The 20567-nt window shown below is 37.6% G+C and overlaps 2 protein-coding genes across 4 annotated transcripts; one reads left to right on the top strand and one right to left on the bottom strand.

The window, feature by feature from the left end:
- The first annotated feature begins 13170 nt into the window (after positions 1-13170).
- Positions 13171-18822, top strand: LOC121811268 (dnaJ homolog dnj-5-like). 3 transcript variants are annotated; one of them, XM_042212094.1, is made up of 10 exons: positions 13171-13799; positions 13882-14224; positions 15870-15999; positions 16334-16851; positions 16980-17060; positions 17153-17251; positions 17421-17531; positions 17617-17700; positions 18050-18121; positions 18227-18822. In XM_042212094.1, exons 2-10 carry the CDS (start codon positions 13907-13909, stop codon positions 18491-18493), a joined length of 1680 nt encoding a protein of 559 aa, XP_042068028.1. In that variant the 5' UTR covers positions 13171-13799; positions 13882-13906; the 3' UTR covers positions 18494-18822. The 3 variants fall into 3 exon arrangements, with proteins under 3 accessions (XP_042068028.1, XP_042068027.1, XP_042068029.1); XM_042212093.1 differs by having other exon boundaries at positions 13171-14224; XM_042212095.1 differs by lacking the exons at positions 13171-13799; positions 13882-14224 and adding an exon at positions 14242-14510.
- Positions 18817-20290, bottom strand: LOC121811270 (release factor glutamine methyltransferase-like). Its single transcript, XM_042212098.1, has 2 exons — positions 19187-20290; positions 18817-19101 (listed from the first exon to the last, which is right to left on the bottom strand). The coding sequence occupies exons 1-2, from the start codon at positions 20114-20116 to the stop codon at positions 18970-18972; spliced, it is 1062 nt and encodes a 353-aa protein (XP_042068032.1). The 5' UTR covers positions 20117-20290; the 3' UTR covers positions 18817-18969.
- Between the last annotated feature and the right edge of the window lie 277 nt (positions 20291-20567).

Below are 20567 nucleotides of genomic sequence, written 5' to 3'. Positions count from 1 at the left end.
GTCTTGATAAATATCTATTTCTTAATCAATGTACGTTAGCATTGAGCATACGATATTGAGTATCTACTACTTTGACTTACCAAAGGTGCGGGTTTTTCGTCACCCAACGATCCAGGTATATTGGGTAGTGGTGATCATTATCTAGCAGTGCTAGGATTGCTATTATGTTGAATCGTGCGCGAGGTGAGTCTCGTTTGATAATGTCCTCAAGAGGAGCTTGAACAAGGTTTTATTATTCGGAAACTGGCCAGTTGGAGTTTTATTACTCTATGAATAATAAATAAGTGTTTCTTGCTAAGTCTACTCTTGGAGTTAATAAGATGTTAATTAATTAAGTCCATAGCAGACTTTAATTAATTAATGGGCATTTATATCTTAAGCGCGGGAAATGAATAATAAATAAAATGGAAACCCGGAATACTTATAATTTTGGATTTGGATGGGGAGTTCAATATTACGTCTGTAGTGGCTGCTCGTAATATTCCAATATAAGCTTGTATTAAATTGTGGGCTCAATTTAATTAGTAAAAAGCTAATTGGGGGAGCCCATATCCAAAACCTTCCATAGATCCCTGACTGGCCCAATATGAACTATTATAAATAGGAGAATAAAAGAGACACAAAATGAATTTTTGAGAGTGAAATTTCGTTCCCCTCCTCTCTACAGTAGGGGACGAAAATTTCAATGGAATTTCTCCTCCGTGAGATTTTCAGCTCCTCCTCCGTGAGAAAGATCTGTCTTCTTTATTCGAGTCCTAGTGTTTCGATAAGATCAGCCCACCCTGATGTCGAGATACAGTTCGGGACACCAGTCAGAAGATCTGTGGTCTAGTATTGAAGATCATCGTGGAGAAGGCGCAAGCAATCGACGATTCTTTGGAGAATCAACGAGGTAAATTGGCTAACTCCGTAGAATTCATGTTTAGGATTTATATTCTATGAGCATGAATTATTTGCGTTCTAGCATGCAATTTTGTATTAACATGTGAATTGATTAATCCCGTAATCTGTCAAATAGATCCTACGTCTAATTTATTTGTTTGTACAAGTCTTCCGCTATGCAAGGGGCTCCAAAACCCCAACAATTGGTATCAGAGCCAATTTTGGCTCTGATTATGTGGATTAATTTCATGTGAATTGCTTGAATGCATGTTGGTTGTTTATATGTTTTGTACGTATGAACAAAGATTGAATATGTGAAGATATCCTTGTTTTGACCGTTCCCGTTGGGGTGTATTTGAAGGCTTGTGGGTATGCAAACTTATTCCAAATTTGCGATGATTACGTGTCATGATTATAGGATACACATGTTAAGTAATCAATATGTGATTTGATTTTCAATTCGTATTGATTGTTCCGAACAATCAAAACGCGATTCTTTCGCGACGACGGACAGCTGCAGCAACGGCAGGATTTGCGGCGCTTGTCGCAGTGGCAGCCTGCTGACAGCAGCAGTCCATGTTCGGGGCAGCGATCGGGACATCGACGCAGCAGCGTCGAAGATGTCCAGCAGCAGCTGCAGGCCGGTTATGCGACGAACAGCGGCGGTTCTTGGCTGCCGGAGACGTCGCAGCACCGCGAGACAGCTTTTCGAGTGGGAGCCCTTCTTGGGCAGTTCCCGGGCTCGGAGGAAGCTGTTGTCGCAGCGAACAGCAGCGCAGCAGCGACATCGTCGCAGGCTGGCAAAGCTGCGTCGGCAGCCCAGGCTATTGAGCTGGGCAGCTTGCGTGACGCAGAACAGCAGTTGTTCGTGAATCGAGTGGGAGCCCTTCGTGGGCAGATCCCGGACTCGATGGCGACGGAGACGATGCAGAGGCGGGCCGACTCAGTGGCAGTCCAACGCCGTGCTAGATTAGGGTTCGTCCTATGCGCGACGCTCGCGCGGGTCCCACTCGCGCGACGTCGCATTGCCTCGTTCCGTCACTTCGATTTCCAAATTTGATTAGGATTTCTAAATCCTTGGATTCAATTTTGGAAATAATTCAAGATAAATATAAAATTAGATTTGAATATATCTTTTGTGGATTTTATATATTATGTGAGATTTGATTATGAATCAAATCTTGGATTAATTAGATTCTTTCCTTATTTAATGGATTTATATGGATTTTATTCCTAGATTAATCCTAGTTATATTTGGAAAATAATCATCTAATATTTATCTATATCTTATGGATTTATATGGATTTATTCCTAGATGAATCTTAGATGGATTTAGATAATGACAATATTATTTTATTCTTATCATATGAATTTATATGAATTTATTCATTGATAAATTCTAGATGGATTTGGATAGTGATAATATAATATTTTATTCTATAGATTTATATGGATTTGTTCCTAGATAAATCTTAGATAGATTTGAATAATTATAATATAATATTATCTAATTTTATGGATTTACATGGATTTACTCCAAAATAAATCCTAGATGGATTATGATTAATATTAATATCAATTTATTTTATCCTATGGATTTGAATAGATCTAATTCTATTAAGACAAATCTTAAATGGATTAAAATAAGAATTAATCCAGGTTATCCTTATCTTTTGGATTTATATCCTAGATAGATTAGGATAAAGATAATATATAAGAAAATCCTTATTTAATTGGATTTAGATAAACTTATTTATCTAAGAAATCCTAAGTAATGTATGATATATTCTAGATAACTATTCTAAATAGAATTAAGATTTGTATAAATCTTGGTTGATTGGATTTTATTTATCGTATGGATTATGATGGAAACATTTCTATCTAGTAATATCCTGATACGATTTAAATAATGATAATCCTAGATCAACGTTATCTTGAATTGGAGGATTTGATTTTATCAAAATAAAATCTAGAATGATCCTAAATGGATTTAGATAGTTAACACTATCTTGATAAATCCTAAATGATTAAGGATAATAATTATCCAAGATAAAACATAATTATTTAATTGATTCTCCCTTGACTAGATTAAATAATTATCATTAATTATCCAGTGTGTTTAAATGACATGCATTAAATGGATTTATCTGTTTATTTGGTGTTTATCTTTGTAAGTGGATTATCTGTTTTATCTGCTTATGTGATAATTATGCAAAAACCATATAAAATATCTAAGCGATAATTACAACAAGTGCGTTGTATATGGTCTCCATCAATTGGTCTGCAATTTATGAAGCTTTTTTCTAATATTATCGCCACCTGCTCTGTGGGGACAATAATCCTAAGAAATAGCGAGTTCATGAGGGCGGATTTCTCAAAAATAAATAGTATGAACTAGAATGTGGTTTCCAATATTATCGCCACCTGCTCTGTGGGGACAATAATCCTAAGAAACTGCGAGATTCAGAAGTTCACACAGAATTTATGAGATAGCTTGATCTTGTTAGCAGCACATGAGCATTGTTATGGGAGTGTGTTGTAGAAATGAGACTCTGTAATGCTAAATTCGGTGGTCTTGCTTAGGCAACATTAGGCGGCCATGCCACTCTGTGGTCTCTGGACTATTCGTCGGTGTTGTGACCAGTAAAATTGTAAGATTTTAATGCGTATTGACTTCCTCTGGAGGGTACAAAATTTTAATTTTACAGTTGCAAGATACATAATTGTTTTGTGGTTATTTGCGATTATGTATTGAGCATAAGTATGTGATAATAAGTTTATTTGCTAAATCTTCATTATGTCATTCATATTTTGTCTGCGATCTTAATGGAATGAACTCGAATGCCAAAATTATGTGGACTGGAAATGTAAATGGATAAGATTCTCATCGCTAAAACTGGGAGTTTATACTCAATAATTCATGTCCTCCATTTCCTCGACATAATTCTACGAAGATTGTTTGAGAATGCTTTTTGCATGTACTTGACAAGTTCTTTGAGGAATAAGGTCAAGCTATTTTCTTTTAAGTAGCACGACAAGTCTTGGTTAGTGACGATGAAAGTTGGATATCAATAGAATCTGTCAAGATGATTCTATTGGAATATCCTAGAGGGACAGAATGTTTTGAGGAATCTTTTGATCACTCAAATAGTTTTCTGACTCAAGTCATCGCCTAAAGTAATAAGAAATGACTACAAGAAGGTTTAACTGAAAAGTAGAAAACCTTCAGAATATTAGTTGTTATATTACTGTTAGAGGAAAGTAACATGATAGATGACGAATTCATGAAGGCTGCATTTTTCCTAAGTCCTAGTTCATTTGAACAAAAGACTAGATATGGAAATGAGAGAGCCTGAATTGTCATCAAAGTTTGTCTAAAGCGAGTGAAGATGCTTTGTAAGTTAGATTGACCTCTTTTATAGAAGGACAATGACTTACATGAAAATGCAACTTCTAAGTAAGAGATCTTGATCCAGTTAGGATTTTGTTGCAGTGGGAGCTCTTAATGCTCAACTATTGTTTTATGGTTGATGTTTAAGGCATCATAGTATTGAAACAATATAGATGCAACAAGATTGAGTAATAAACAACACATCGACTTCTTAAACAATGAATGATAAAGTGTTTATGGCTCTTAGTCTTAAGGCCAAGAAAATACTTAGTTATTGTTCAAACTGATCTAGACTATCTAGTTTTTAACAATTTGTTTGTTAAATAGCTTGAAAGTCAAGAATGTCTATCTGATGCACTATGAGTTAGAATTCTATGATTCAGAATACTTATAGAAGTGCAACGTAGAAAGACTAGCAAGTCTCAATGGTTTACACCAATAAGAAGACGAGCAAAGCTTTATGATCAGTAGTGGGAGTCTAATCTCCATTAACGAATCCAAGCATTCTTTCAAAGAATGGGATAGTTATGTAAGAAGGAATCGAAGTCTTTCTAAGACAAGTTTGATCAAGTGATGAGTTGTACTCATGAAAATCTTATCATTGATGGGATAAGCGTTAGATATAACGAGATACACCTTAAAGAAACTACCATCAACAGTACCTTCTACAAAACACGAGTTGTGGACTAGAGTGACTCTAGTCTAGCACATCTCAAGGTGTAATGTTGTTCCAACGCATGTTGGAAAGGTATCCAAGTAATTGGAGTTGAGTACTGAGGTATGTTTTAAGGTTGTCCCAAATGATGTAAGATTATAAGTTCTGTAATCTTCAAAGATATAATTCTTGTATGAAGATCAAGAATGGAACTAAAAGCCTAACAGCGTGATAACTCTCAGGACATAGAGAGATATCGGATTTTCCATATTACCAAAGAGTCATACCATTAGAAACTTTTGCACTAATAAAATCAACTTCAACACCTAAGATTGTTAGAACCATGTCGTAGTGGGAGCGTTCCCAGGAACATGACAAGTTCATGGGTCTAAGAGTGTCGAAAGACTCGGTCTTAGATTAACTTGAACATAATCTCTTTAACTACAATGTATAATTGGTTCATTTGGATATTCATTCTTGGAAAGGTGATAGATTCCAAACTACAATCCTAGATAGACAACATGTTTTTACAAGACTTGCAATACTACCTACAGGCTGTGTCAGTCAGTGGGAGCTAGTACATCTGCAAGTGTAAATGTGGATCTCAAATGGCTAGACAATGACAATGGGCTATGCCCAAAGAGAAATATCATCTTCTCGCTGTCGTTGTGCCAAGATTTGTTCGATCCTATTGTCTATCAGCACTTACATAATTAGAATGTATGTATCATGATTGTCTAGACAGCTTTCTATTAATAGAAGTCTTGAAGAAATCATCTACATGGAACATCCTAATAGGTATGTAATAGAGGGCAAGAAACACATGATTAGAAGCTTATGAAGACCTTTGTGGTCTTAGGCAAGCATCTAAATCAGAGATAAGTGTTTTGTCGAGATTGTCTAATGTTTGGAATTTGACATGTGCTCTTTAAGTGTGTAGTAAGCACAAGGAAGTTGAAAGTGTATTAAATATGGTATTATTGGTACTCTACGATGATGAAATCTACAAAAGTTGCAAACAACTAAGATTGGCATCTAGCGTAGGAAACTGGTTGTCTACCCAAAGATAAAGGATTATAGAGAAACTAATTACATTCTAAGCATCTAAAGTCTTTAAGATTGCTAGAAAGAATGTTGAGATTCTCTTAGAAATCCTATATTTACACATAGCTTGGAACATTTTAGCATTAGAATTTCCATGCAAAGGTTTCTACCTTTCAAGATGGAATTGTCTTGTCTCTAATCAAGTGTCGTTTGACGCTTAGTGAGAACAAGAATTATGAGACTAGTTCTGCAGATAGATGTCTCATGTATGCTATGATGTGTACTAATTTTGATATTAGTTGAGCTTTTGCATAGCAAGTATATATCATATTAACCATGGCAAAGGACTTTGATTGAGGTAATGAATATACCATAGTACTTGAGAAAGACTAATCGCTCTATTCTAGTTTACCAGTCATTCATGTAATGTCCTTAGGGTTACACTGACTAAGTCTTATGACTAATCAGTGATAGAGTAAGTCATCTTCAGTTTATGTGTTTACATTAGGAGTATACTCCTAGTAGCTTTGATCGTAAGTTTGAGTATACCTATGAGTATTTTTACTCTAGCAAAGGCTAACTCAAGAGGAACACGAAATCATAAGCTAAACAATCGCATAGAGAGATGAAATTAATTAAAGATCAAGTACGCAGCAAAGACATAATGACGCAAAAGATATTATCAGAGAACAACCAAGCAGATTTTTCACAGAAAAATGCCTTTGTGGCAACATGTTTCAAACATGATGTGAAATGAATGGTAGTTCGATATATCTAGCTCCAATACCTGCTTTGTGTATAAGTGGGAGAGTTTTTGGCAGTGGGTATACTCGAAAACATGTTTTGAGTATAAGTGGGAGATTGTTAGGTTTAGTATAGTGAAAAGCATGTTTCGAGCGAGTTCGCACGAATAGAATCTTGCTTGTGTACGAAAAAACTCTACAATCCACTTTTGACCCGATTCAGTATTATTCGAGCATTTCGCACGAATAGAATCAGTATATTATTACATTGTGTTTGCTTGTGCGTTTATAAGATGTTTTATAAACATTTAAATGCATAAGAAGTAAACAAAGCCTAAGTCTTTTGCTTAGTAGACTGGTTGTGGGCGTCGTCCACTTTAAGGTAACTACAGTCGGTTCTATGCAATGCTTTGCAAAAGAAAAAGAAGAATTTCACAACCTAGATAGGCTTTGGCTACCTATCGTGAAAGGTTGCAATGTCAGTCCGATTATTTCTAAGCCTTATTGAAATAAGATGACGTTGGTGTGGTATAGCACTGAATGGATCTAACAGCAAGACGTGTCTTTATGCTATCTACTGAAAGATGAGGTCTTGATAAATATCTATTTCTTAATCAATGTACGTTAGCATTGAGCATACGATATTGAGTATCTACTACTTTGACTTACCAAAGGTGCGGGTTTTTCGTCACCCAACGATCCAAGTATATTGGGTAGTGGTGATCATTATCTAGCGGTGCTAGGATTGCTATTATGTTGAATCGTGCGCGAGGTGAGTCTCGTTTGATAATGTCCTCAAGAGGAGCTTGAACAAGGTTTTATTATTCGGAAACTGGCCAGTTGGAGTTTTATTACTCTATGAATAATAAATAAGTGTTTCTTGCTAAGTCTACTCTTGGAGTTAATAAGATGTTAATTAATTAAGTCCATAGCAGACTTTAATTAATTAATGGGCATTTATATCTTAAGCGCGGGAAATGAATAATAAATAAAATGAAAACCCGGAATACTTATAATTTCGGATTTGGATGGGGAGTTCAATATTACGTCTGTAGTGGCTGCTCGTAATATTCCAATATAAGCTTGTATTAAATTGTGGGTTCAATTTAATTAGTAAAAAGCTAATTGGGGGAGACCATATCCAAAACCTTCCATAGATCCCTGACTGGGCCCAATATGAACTATTATAAATAGGAGAATAAAAGAGACACAAAATGAATTTTTGAGAGTGAAATTTCGTTCCCCTCCTCTCTACAGTAGGGGACGAAAATTTCAATGGAATTTCTCCTCCGTGAGATTTTCAGCTCCTCCTCCGTGAGAAAGATCTGTCTTCTTTATTCGAGTCCTAGTGTTTCGATAAGATCAGCCCACCCTGATGTCGAGATACAGTTCGGGACACCAGTCAGAAGATCTGTGGTCTAGTATTGAATATCATCGTGGAGAAGGCGCAAGCAATCGATGATTCTTTGGAGAATCAACGAGGTAAATTGGCTAACTCCGTAGAATTCATGTTTAGGATTTATATTCTATGAGCATGAATTATTTGCGTTCTAGCATGCAATTTTGTATTAACATGTGAATTGATTAATCCCGTAATCTGTCAAATAGATCCTACGTCTGATTTATTTGTTTGTACAAGTCTTCCGCTGTGCAAGGGGCTCCAAAACCCCAACATTAGTAATGTAAAAAATAAAAACAACCTTTCGTAGTGTAAATAGTGTATAAAATCAAGTCATGATACTTAAATCGAAAATCTAGTCCTTGTGGATCCGATAATTTCACTTGCCACTAACTACTTAGCCCGTACACTTGCGGGTAATTTCTTGAGCCAAAAGTAGTTTAAGTCAGCAATGTCTAATTATTTGATAGTAAATAGTATATGATCAATCTACGTTTTGAGTGTAATATATATATATTTTTCTAAACATATTTTCAATAATTGATGAATTTTAGTAGACTAAAGTTAGATCACTTGAATATTGAGTTCTTAAATAAGTTAATATATTAATTATTCCACATTGATTAATAAATCTTCATTAATTAAGTATTTAAGAGTTTCATTATTTACAAGTAATAATCAACTTAATATATTAATTATTTCACATTGATTAATTAATCTTCATTAATTAAGTATTTAAGAGTTTCATTATTTACAAGTAATAATTTTGTTATTTTCATTATTTTTATTCTTTAAAAAGTTACTATAATTTAGTTCAATTCATTAGGGTTAGGGAATCATTTCGAGAATATGTCGTCACTCATTATTTCCACCTCTCACTTTCCAGTTGAAGCTCATATTTTTTGTTTCCATTGTTCCTTCTAATCTGAAATTGCCGCGGCACATCGCTAGAAACCTGGAATTCGCTGCTTGGCGCTATCACCCAACATCCTAGAATCGAGACAATTTATCAAGAGTAATAAGTTCTAGTAAGATCTTTACTTTTTAATACATGAATAACATACTAGGCAACTAGCGATTATTTTGAAAAAACAATTATACTCCCTTCTATCGCGATTAGAAGTCATGTTATTCTCAGTTCGTCCACAAATAGGAGTCCTTGTTCATTTTTCCTATAAATGGCTAAGGCCTCACATTTTACTAACTAAATTCACTCATATTTCATTTAAAACTAGTAGTAGTAATATATAGTTGCTTCGTCCTATAAAAATTGGGACATATGAGACGACACGGGAATTAATGCATAACTGGTAAAGTAAGAGAGAAGAGGAAAATGATAGTTAAAATAGTGTTAGTAGATAGTGAGACCCACATTATTATCAGTGTTTAATGGTATACTCTAGTGGTATGGTTGGGAGTGGAGGGAGTGAGATTTGCGTGAGTGGATCAAGCTATATGGAAGATAACTGAACCAGATGGATCAGTTAGCAAATATCGTTGCCACTTGATCAAGGCGATCTCGCTCTCGCCAGCCAACCAATGTAATTTATATAACTCCCGATCTGCACTACTTTAACAGTAAAGTGGCAAGTTTGGAGTCGATCCCACAGAGAAGCGAGTGTATCGAGTGTGTGCGTAGTGAATAGGGTTCGGATGCTGCCACACTTTAAATTTGGGAGTTTTAACTACTGAGTTTACACTAGGCACAAAGTAAACTATCTACTGGATCAAGTCACTGATTACTACTGGATCAAGTAAACGTCAGGCTGAGAATAAGAACTCAACTAACTAAGCATGCTACAGAAATCATGAAACACCTTGCCACTCAACATGATTAAACACTTGGTCTAAGATTACAAGCTAAAATGAACTTGAAAACAGTAAACACGAGAACAAAAACAAAACAACTCGATTTATACTAAGAACTTAGAACAGTACAGCTAACATGTGGAATGTAAAAAGATCGAAACTTTTAGCTACAATGCGAGATTTAAACTAAGCTAACTCTTCGGAGAATAAAGCAAGTAAAACCGAGAGGTCCTCGGCGGGAAACTTGAGATAACACCGACAGATATCGAGAATTCTGTAGCACTTCCTTCGGTCGCCCTTTTTTTTAACTAAACTATCTCTCGAACTGGGAAACTAAACTAAAACGTAAACTAAACTAAGACGTAAACTAAAACGTAAAATAAAGCTCTTCTTTATTTTCTCCTCCCTTCCTTTTATGGTGGCACATCCTCTATTTATAGGCACTTCGCACAATCTCCAGCAGAATAACGATCTGGGCAGAGGATATTCGCTCACGCTGTGAGCGAGCGACTCATCGATTGCTACGTGCCTTCCTTCTAGAATGACGTCTCTTTTCAATAACAGATTCATGACTCAGCTCCGTCCTTGCGTCTCATGTATCAGCACGTGTCCTCTTCTAGAACGTCGTCCTTGCTAACAGAATGATGCGCACCATCCAGCTCATTAGCCTCACGTGTCCTTCTTCTGGAAGCTAGTGGTCCCCTCCTTAACTGCTTGATTACTCCCCTTGATCAACTTCCTGATTTTTGGCCTTTTTTCGCCTGTTGTACTTGCTTGATCAGTTTGGCCTTGTTGTCTTGGTCAAGCGGTATTCCTGCACAATTAACACTTGCTTTTGCGTGATAAACCGATCAAGTAGCGTACTTTTTGCCCCTAAACCGATGCATGAAATAAGTCTTATCATGGTATAAGTTGTAAATAAATTAATGTGGGTAATGAGTTAGGGAGAATTTTTCATAAATGAAAATTAGCTATTTTTATGGGACTGATGGAATTGGACAGTGTCCCTATTTTTATGGGATTGATGGCGTATAAATAAGACTCATACTCTTCTCACTTTTTTTCACTCACTTTTTTAAACTCGTATCAGAAAAAATAGAACTCCTAGTAATATCAGCGAATATAATCTAATGATTTCTTCTAAACGAGATTATATTAAATGTCAAGTTATGGGCAAAATAGCATTCCAAATACTCCTATAATGTAAAATTATCTTCTAGCTTTTTTGGATGCAAGTATGTTGAATACTTCCTCTGTCTATGAAATGTTGTCCAATTTTGCTATTTTGGTCCGTCCCTGAAAAGTTGTCCACTTTATTTTTTTCTATTTTTGGTAAATGGACCATACATTCCACCAACTCTTTACACTCACATTCTTTTATAAAACTAATATATAAATGTGGGACCTTCATTCCACTAACTTTTTCAACTCATTTTTCTTCACATTTCTTAAAACTTGTGCTGAGTCAAACTTGGACAATAATTCATGGACGGAGGGAGTAGTTGTTTGCTACTCCCTTGTCTCATAAAAATATGTGATTTTTCATTTATGAAAAGTTATCCCCAACTCATCATTCATATACATCGATTTATTTACTATTTATACCACTGTGACCCACCATTACAACTAATTTAACACTAATAATATGGGTTCTACTTAGTGGCGGATCCAGAATTCGAGAACGGAAGGGGCAGAATATATAGTACTCCACTACCTTGGTTTACGCGGATATAACTATTTTTTCTGTCTTCGGAGCGACATCATAGGCAAATGGAGGGGCGGACATAGATTCTTTATGTCCGGATAAGAGGAAATTAGTCGCATGGAGGGGACAGTCCCTCCCGCCCCCTAGATCTGCCAGTGGTCCTACAATCCACATACTCTACTTTAACTATTTTTTCTTTCCATCTCTTACTTTACCGATAGTATATTAATTCTCGTATAATTTTAAATGAACATATTTTTATGAGATGGAAGAAGTATATTTTTTCAAGTTTTTCAGTTTGGAAATTAGTTTAGTCTTTGAAGATTTTGTTAAATATTGTTGAATTGTAATTTTAACTCCTACTGTTTCATTTCATTGCGACTATGATCAACCACAATAGAACGAACTAGCCAATGTGCTAGCACTAGAACTAGCCAAAAACACCTCTTGCCACTTCGCTAGGACTTCCCACATCCTGCAACATCATCAGGACTTCCCACAGCCCAGTAATAGGCTAGCACTAGGACTAGCTGATGCCCTAGCCAAGCAAATAAATTGACAAATATGATTAATTCATTTTAATTGTTGGTGTTTATCAAATATTAAAAAAATGAATTGCAATGAGTTGTAAATATAGAGTATAAATAAAAATATACGTAAAATATAAAAAAAAATCGGCTAGTTGATCGCTTGTCCGTGCAATAGCGGACTAACGATCAGCTAACGGTGCTAGTCCGTGGATGAGAGCTCGTCCGTGTTGATATCCGCTTCTGCGGATGCTCTAAAGTAATTGGCTCCGACAAAAAAAATAAGATTGGAAGGAGACAAGACATATATGAAAATTTTAGATTAAATGGGTCCCCCGTCCCATCTTATTTTTTCCCACTTTTCCTACTTAGAGCATCCGCAATGGCGGACTTGGCCGCGGAATTCCCACGGATTTGCCGGAATTCCGTGGCCGACGTCCGCCATTAGGCACGAATGGCGCGGATACGGAATTCAGCTGAGGACGTCGCAGGTCCGCGGCTTTCAGCGGAATTCCGCAGGGACGTCCGCCATTGCGTCGACTCCCACGGAATTCCGCGCAGAATTCCGATTTATTTATTTATTTTGTAATGTCTATATATACTGCTCGTTGAATTTCACTTCATTCGTCGTTGATGTAGTTTTTAATTATTAAAATGTATTTTTTTAAATTAGTGAAATGTTATTTTCTTTTTTAATGGAATTTTTTCCCTATTTGTGTCGAAATTTTAATTCCGTAACTTGTTTACTTCCGGAAATTGGTTAATTTGTGAATTTGTGATTTTTTTTAATGTGAGAATTTCGTCGGGAATTTCGCAGGGAAATTCCGCCACTGTGCATTGGGAAGTCCTTATGACGTGGCAAAGCAACGAGAAGTTCTTATGACGTACCAGTGAGAATTCCGCAAGGAAATGCCCTGGGACATCCGCACCACTTCGGATGCCCTTAACCTCTCTCTTCCTTCCTCACAAAATTGAGATTAAATGGGTCCCCCGTCCCATCTTATTTTTTCCCACTTTTCCGACTTAACCTCTCCCTTCCTTCCTCACAGCTTGTCTTACTCTCATGACCTCTTTTTGCAAATGTTTACATCTCTTCTCTACATTTTTTCACTGATAAAAAGCCTAGGGTTCCCACTTTTTCTCCAATCAACCTCTGATTATCAATACTTGCTCCACATTTTACTTCATACATTTTCTTCTACCTCAGCTTCACTTGCTCCAAGTTCTAAATTTGTAGCTATGCCAATTTAGTGGATCTTTCTCACCTTTTCTTGGTGCAATTGTTCCTGGATTTTGGAGGGAGTTGCTTTATGGGATATTGTTAGGGTCAAAAAGCGAAAATGCCGTGAGTTCATTTATTGGTGTTTTTGCTTTTTGGAAGACGTACATGTGAAGCAAATTCTAATGTTTTAGTATGAGTGTTATTTTCCCACTCGGAATGGCTGAATCCTATAACTCTGTGGAGAAGGAATATTCTGGATCATTTCGCTCCTGTTTATACCACTTGTTTGCTTAGACTCTGTGGATTTTTGCACTTCGGATCGCTTTAGCCGGCTTCATAGTTGCATAAATGAGTTGCAAATAATGAGATGCCGCACCGCCATATCGTCGCACATTTTGATTGATCGCCTCTCTACTAATTAGGTAGCTGGAGTTTTTCAATATGGACAAAGCTCTAAGCTTTATACCGGATTTGGTCGTTGATGTTGAGTTTATTGTTTATTAGTCGATATTTTTAGGGATTTGAGGTGATGGAGGATATTGTACTATTCAGTCAAGGGTGGAAATGGCTGCAATCAAAGGACTGTTATTCTGTAGTGAGGACTACTGCAAGCTGTTTAAGGGACAAGATCGGGATTTTCAAGGAGCGGCATTGGCCGATGGTTTTTTGCGGATGCGCAAAATTTGGCAGAGCTCTTCTGTTTTTGTTGGTCTATTGGAAAAAATGTTGTATTTCAGGATTCCAGTCTTTTGCTGGGCTGGGATCAGCAGCTCTTCTTGTTATTATGTGGAGTTGCTTCCTAAGCTTGACATCAATGTCGTGTCTTCTATATGTGCTTCTTAGTATGGTATGTTTTCCATTCTCATTAACTTGTAGTTGCTTGTTTTGTGCTGCATATGTATTTCCTAGCTGTTTGCGGTTTCCAAGATCTGATTTTGTTTTGTGAGTCTATGGCTAATATGTTATTGATCTAAACAAAAATGACGTATGTGTGGTCTTTGGATGATCTGCGCGAAAGGCGTTATGTTGGAGTTTGTAGGACCAGTTAAACTTGGGGGTCATCTGGATCAACTTCTTCTATTTCAGTAAAGATCGAGGTTTCTACCTCCTTTTCCCCTGACAGAAAATGGAAAGTATGTGCAAATTCTGCTTGAGCCCTTATCAGAAATGTTTAATCGTCAAGATCAAAGATTTCTCATCTGAAACTTTCATGCTCGATTATAATGTTTGTGGAAATTATAGAGGGCGTGGATCCATTATTCTTATGATAAATTCTTACCTTTGATATTGCCCACATTTTTCTCTTTAGAAGGTTCGAGTAATGCTGGGAATGAATCTAGGGCTTCACGGACCTATAGAAGGATGACCTTCACATAGAGTGATTGTGATATTCCTATTTACTTAACCACTTCTTAAAGCTTTCGATTGTCAAGACTCAAGATGGAGTGTACACTGAACAATATTCACCTGTCGCAAATGTTTAATCAAACATTTTGTATGATTAATCTTTGACTGTTTTCATGGAAGACTAATAAAATGATAAATTCTGAGAAGTTAACCGGCATAAAATTATACTCCCTCCGTCCTCTAAATATAGGGACTTTGGGGACGGCACGAGTTTTAATGCAGAAATGGTAAAGTAGGAGAGGGATAGAAAGAAAAATGATACATATAAATCAAGAGTGCAGGTAATTAGCTATTGAAAAGCTACCAGCTGCAGTTAGAAGAGTAGTTAGTTAGTTAGGGAGGTGGTTAATCTGATTTAGGTTGAGTGGCTATCAATATTCCTCTATAAACAGCATTGCAATACTCTTCTACACTAAATGAATCAATGAATGAAATCCGAACTTCTTCTCCTTAGTCTATCCTCTCTATCTCTGCAACTCTGCAGCCGAGCTCTTAAGCTCTATTATCCAGTGAAGCTCTCGATACCGTTCTAATCCTGGTGATCGTGATCCTTCCCTGCATCAAAAAACTACCCACTTAATAAGAGAGAAAAACTTGCCAAAAATGGAAGTGGACTACTTTTATGGAACAAACTAAAATGACAAAAGGAGACTATTGTTTTGGGATGGAGGGAGTAATATATTTTTTGATGCAATTAGTTCATTCTCCTGAGTAGTTTTTCCTGATTTTGAATATTCAATTAGACCCAGTTCTCTGATTGTATAAAAGGATCAGTACTCTGACCTGGATTGTATGCACTCGTTAAATCTCATTGCCAGAATTATTTAATTATAGGTTGACACTAATGAAATTCTGTGAGGCTTTCTGAAGAAGCAATATTTTTGTTTAGCATAATTGGTTTGTGCATATTTCTGTCCAGTTACTTTCGATTTATTTATTACTACTTATATTATGTTACATGTATCTATCAAATGCTTACTTTATTTATTCCCTACAATTCTACTGTATTTCTGCACTCTGCAATAGTACTGTGGCCTACCTAGCAGCTACTTTTAACTACTCCTTGCTTGTTTGTGTGCTTCCAGGGAGTGGCTGCGGCTGCTGTTCAGTATTTAGGCTACACTCCTGGATTTTTTATTGTGGGGCTGTTTGCCATTCTAATTTTATGGATGTATGCTAACATTTGGATAACTGGTACCTTGTTTATAGTTGGTGGTACGTCTCACTACTCTTTGTTTATTTTCAACTCAGTTAACCCTGGCATCATTTCACTCTTCAACTAGTCTATTTCATATTCACGTTCATTCATTTATCATCTTCAATGTAGTTATTGGCTTCCTTATGTTGAAGGAGTATTTTAATTGGAAGTTAACCATTAACTGGTTTCTCAAAATAAGTAGAGGGATCTAATCAATGATTGTTTTTCCCTGTAATAGACTATACAGTGATGATTTTTTACGAACTGTTTTCTCTTGCTTCGACCTTTTCTAGTAGTATTTGGCATTTTCTTGTACAATCTGCTGATAACATCAAGACTTTGGGTATACAGGCTATCTATTTTCATTGAATCACACACGGCTGGTGGTATTTATGGCAACCTTGTATTCTGTATATTGCGTTAAAAACCAAGTAGGATGGCTTGGAGTTTTTCTCGCAATTAATCTTGCTTTCCTATCTAATGATGTATGGAACTACATGATCAAGTGGTGTGATAATTTAAGTGAAAGCACTCATTTTGAGGAGCATAAAGAAGCTGATTCATTTACAGAAGATGATTTTTGCACCAAGTGCGAATACTCTGCTCCTACTGAAGTAGAAATAGAAGAAGAAGTAGAAGTAGAAGAAGAGAAGCTGAAATCATGTAAATCGACAACTAAACCTGCTAGTCCTTCATCAATTGTTGAAAAGCCAAAAGAAGTTGCTTTGAAGGCTGTGGTTAGAGAAGATGGGAATTCCCTGATTGAGATGGAGAGGATTTTAAGTAGTGGCAATCACTATGAAGCCCTTGGGTTTCCCCGCCATAAGAAGATTGATGTTTTATTATTGAAGAAGGAATATCGTAAAAAGGTATGCATGTCTGATTTTGATTCATGCAAATTATTCTTTTAATACCTTGGTTAGGGTATCAGTTATTCCCCTCAAAATAACTGTTTGGTACAGTTTCTTATGAAACACCACATTTTGAATATATTCAGGCCATGCTTGTGCACCCTGACAAAAATATGGGAAGCCCACTTGCAAGTGAATCGTTTAAGAAACTTCAATGTGCATATGAGGCGAGTATTTCTTCATATTTATTGTCTATAAAAAGTTCCTGAAAACAATTGTGGTATAGATTCCACTGGCAGCTGATGTTGGCAATGATCAGGTTCTTTCTGATGCTGTGAAGAAGAGGGACTATGATGAACAGCTCAAGAAAGAAGAATCGAAGTATGTTATGCAGAAATCAGCAAGCACTTCTTATCAGGTAGAGCTTGATTAACCATGTATTGCATAGCTTGTGGTAATATTCAATTCTTGAATGTGTTTTAATTTGGGCTTGAACTTTTATGGATTCTGTGTCTACCCTGATTACTACTTATTGCTTGATATGGTGGCATGGTAGAAAAGAGATAATTATATATTTCCTGATGCAGACTACTGACGTTTGCTCTGAGGAGTCGAGGCGCATTCAGTGCACGAAGTGCGGCAATTCTCATATTTGGGTCTGTACAAATAGAACCAAGGCGAAAGCTAGATGGTGCCAGGTTTGACTACCCCTTTGAAACTTAATACAGTGTTTTGTCTTTTGATTGTACTCTCTATACCAATTGTTATGGTTTTTGGATACAGGATTGCTGCCAGTATCATCAAGCTAAAGATGGCGATGGATGGGTTGAGAACAAGGGCTCACTTGAGTTTGATCGGCTGCAAAAGGTGTAGTACACATACATAGTACCGAAGGTGCTTCTTATAGAGTATTCTTATTGCTTGTATTTTGTTTGCTTAGCACTAAAGTATTAGCTGGTATTGAAGATGGTATTTGAAACAAGTCCTGATGCTTGGGTTTGGCTGGATTGAAATATACTTCTTGATTTGAGCTCTAAACTTGCTGAAACTCACTAGTAGCTTTGAGTATTTAAATTTCTTGCTGTGTAAGGCATACTACGATGATATTAGGGAGCAACTTCTGTTCAGTTTGACAACTTTTTCTGAAGTGTGTTCCACATTTCTCTTTCTTATTCGTTGCATCTAAGAAGTATGCTGATATGTCCTCCGTATGTAGGTGGAAATACCCCGTGCTTTTGTATGTGCTGAAAGCAAGATTTTTGATGTGTCGGAGTGGGCTACATGTCAGGTTAGTCTGTTATGGTCTGCACTCACTTTCCTGGCATCTTGTATGTTAAAAACTTAAATACATGGGAAACATGCATCTTAGTTGCTAATTTTGTGGGAGATACAGGGAATGTCTTGCAGAGCAAACACCCATAGGCCCAGTTTCCATGTAAACATGGTTGGATTGGAGAAGTCAACTCAAAGGTCAAACTCAAGCCGTTACCCATGGGATTTGGATGCTGAGATGACTGATGAAGAGGATGAATTCGATATATGGCTCCAGCAAGCCCTCGCGGCTGGACTGTTTTGTGAAACTTCCAAACGTAGGAAAAGCTGGAGTCCCTTCAAACTGCCTCAGAAGAAAGGAACAAACCAGTGGCGCAGATCATCTTAGAAGAAAATTTTTGCTGACTCGATCAATCGCCATCCATCTTTTTCCACCCACACTTCTCCTAGCAGAGCGTTGAATGATGTCGTCGTGCCCAGAAAGCTTGGACCAGGTGAGAATGTGGATCAAGAATTGCACGGTTCAATTTATGTAAATAACCATAACCGGGATTTGTCTATGTTACACACCAGTTTTTGCAGCATTCTTGAGCTTTAGAATGAAATTGCGAGGAATAGCAAAACTGCTTTGCTTTGCTGCTGTTTTGTGTACACATTTGCTTAACACCACTTGAGAAGATGCAATAAAGTGAATAGTTGAATTAGCATTCCAACCAATGCAATGTCTTATCAAAATTCATTGATTTTATGGTGGTGAAATTCTTGTCAAATGTCTAAAACAATGACTACAAAGTAGTAGTATTAGGTCAGCAATCACTTGTAAATTGTAATCACCTCTAACTTCTACCAATTTGGATCTTTAATTCAAGCTTTATATCCTGTGACAAATCTTTGGATTCCAGCAAAATCAGATACAATCTCTAATCTGCAGAAGCTTCCTTTCATCTCATTTTGCAAGTAGTCCACCACAAGTTTGCTCTGCATCTCACCATTTGTCTGCACAACATTCAAACTAATAGCTTTGAAGTTCCATTTGATGACATGAAAATGTTGATAGGAAATCAATTGGACAAGTGAAAACCTCAAATGCGAAAAATCCACGAGGTTTAAGCATGGAAGCTGCTCCATTGCAGAGGTGGATAAGGTCATCCATTCCATCAGCTCCACCGTCAAGAGCAAGTATCGGTTCGTGTCTAGAGACTTCTGCTTGGAGAGAATGAATGTCTCTGTTGGGAATATATGGCGGATTGCTAACCACTCCACTCAATTCTCCTTCCACATCCTTGAGAGGATCAAACCACGATCCCAATCTCACACTCACTCTCCCCTCTAGGCAGTATCTCTCCACATTGTACCGCGCCACGGCGGCAGCGACGGGGCTCAGATCCACCGCCAAAACCCTCCCTCCGCCGCCCAAAACCCTAGCCACCGCAATTGCGAGTGCGCCGCTTCCGGTCCCCAAATCCGCCCACAAACCCTCCCTCAATTCGGAATCGGCCTTCACGGCGCGGTCTACGAGATCGACGATGGTCTCAGTCTCGGGGCGGGGGATGAGAACGCCTTCCTCGACGCTGAGGATGAGATCGCGCCAGTACTCGCACCCAACCACGTACTGAAACGGCCGCCTCTCCTCGATCCTCTGCCTCCACAGCTCGTACATTTCCTCCAATCGCGCCTTAATTGCCACCTCCGCCGAGGCATTGCTTTCCGTCGAGAGTAGGGCGGGGTGCTCGAAGGCGTCCTCGACCAGCCAATTGAGCTCGCGGAGGAGGAGGGAGGAGTCTGGGCCGCCGTCGAGGGCGGAGAAAGTGGAGCCCACGGAGGAGGCCTGGGTTTTGGCCCACGCGTGCCATCGATTGAGGTCCGAGAGAGTGGCGCGGAAGGCAGGGGGGCGGAGGTGGAGGGGAGTCTGGGGCTTCGGTGGCGCGGCCGCAGCCGAGCAGAAGGCGGGTCGCCGGAGCGAGAAGACGGGTTGGAGTATGGAGAAGAGAGAGGCGCGACTGGACTTCATCGCTGCTGCTAAACTAAACTCTCCTCGCTTTAGCCCATTGCCTTTTCTTATTTGTTTGGGCCGGCCCAGCCCTCACTTTAGCCCATTTCCTTTTCTTATTTGTTTGGGCCGGCCCAGCCGTTGCTTGATCATACAAACATTTTTCAATCGGATAAATTGAAATTTATTTTAAAATAAATTATTCTTTCAAATATTTATGTGATTGTTATGTTGCGACAAAATACATTTGTTAATCGGCAATCGGATTGCAATAAATATGAGGATTTTCTTTTATTTGGACAATACAGCTGTAAAGAGGGGGTGACCACAACATATTGCTTTATTTGTAGGGGCATTTTCTCCTTAATCATATGTACATATCCAACGACCAACCTTATCTGCAATTTTTTTTCACATTCTATGATAAATCTTTTATAATTTCCATTTTGTTTCCTTCCCAGAAACAATAATA

Source organism: Salvia splendens, chromosome 7 (assembly GCF_004379255.2).
Source record: "Salvia splendens isolate huo1 chromosome 7, SspV2, whole genome shotgun sequence".
NCBI lineage: Eukaryota > Viridiplantae > Streptophyta > Magnoliopsida > Lamiales > Lamiaceae > Salvia > Salvia splendens.
The sequence above is the reverse complement of the archived record's forward strand: the minus strand, read 5'-3'. Positions and strand labels throughout refer to the sequence as shown.

Coding starts and splice junctions, on each gene's coding strand:
- LOC121811270 (XM_042212098.1), bottom strand. CDS start 20,116: ATGAAGTCCAGTCGCGCCTCTCTCTTCTCCATACTCCAACCCGTCTTC. Junction 19,102..19,186: donor GTGGATTTTTCGCATTTGAG/GTTTTCACTTGT, acceptor AATGTTGTGCAG/ACAAATGGTGAGATGCAGAG.
- LOC121811268 (XM_042212094.1), top strand. CDS start 13,907: ATGGAGGATATTGTACTATTCAGTCAAGGGTGGAAATGGCTGCAATCA. Junction 16,852..16,979: donor AGAAGGAATATCGTAAAAAG/GTATGCATGTCT, acceptor GAATATATTCAG/GCCATGCTTGTGCACCCTGA. Junction 17,532..17,616: donor CGAAAGCTAGATGGTGCCAG/GTTTGACTACCC, acceptor TTTTGGATACAG/GATTGCTGCCAGTATCATCA.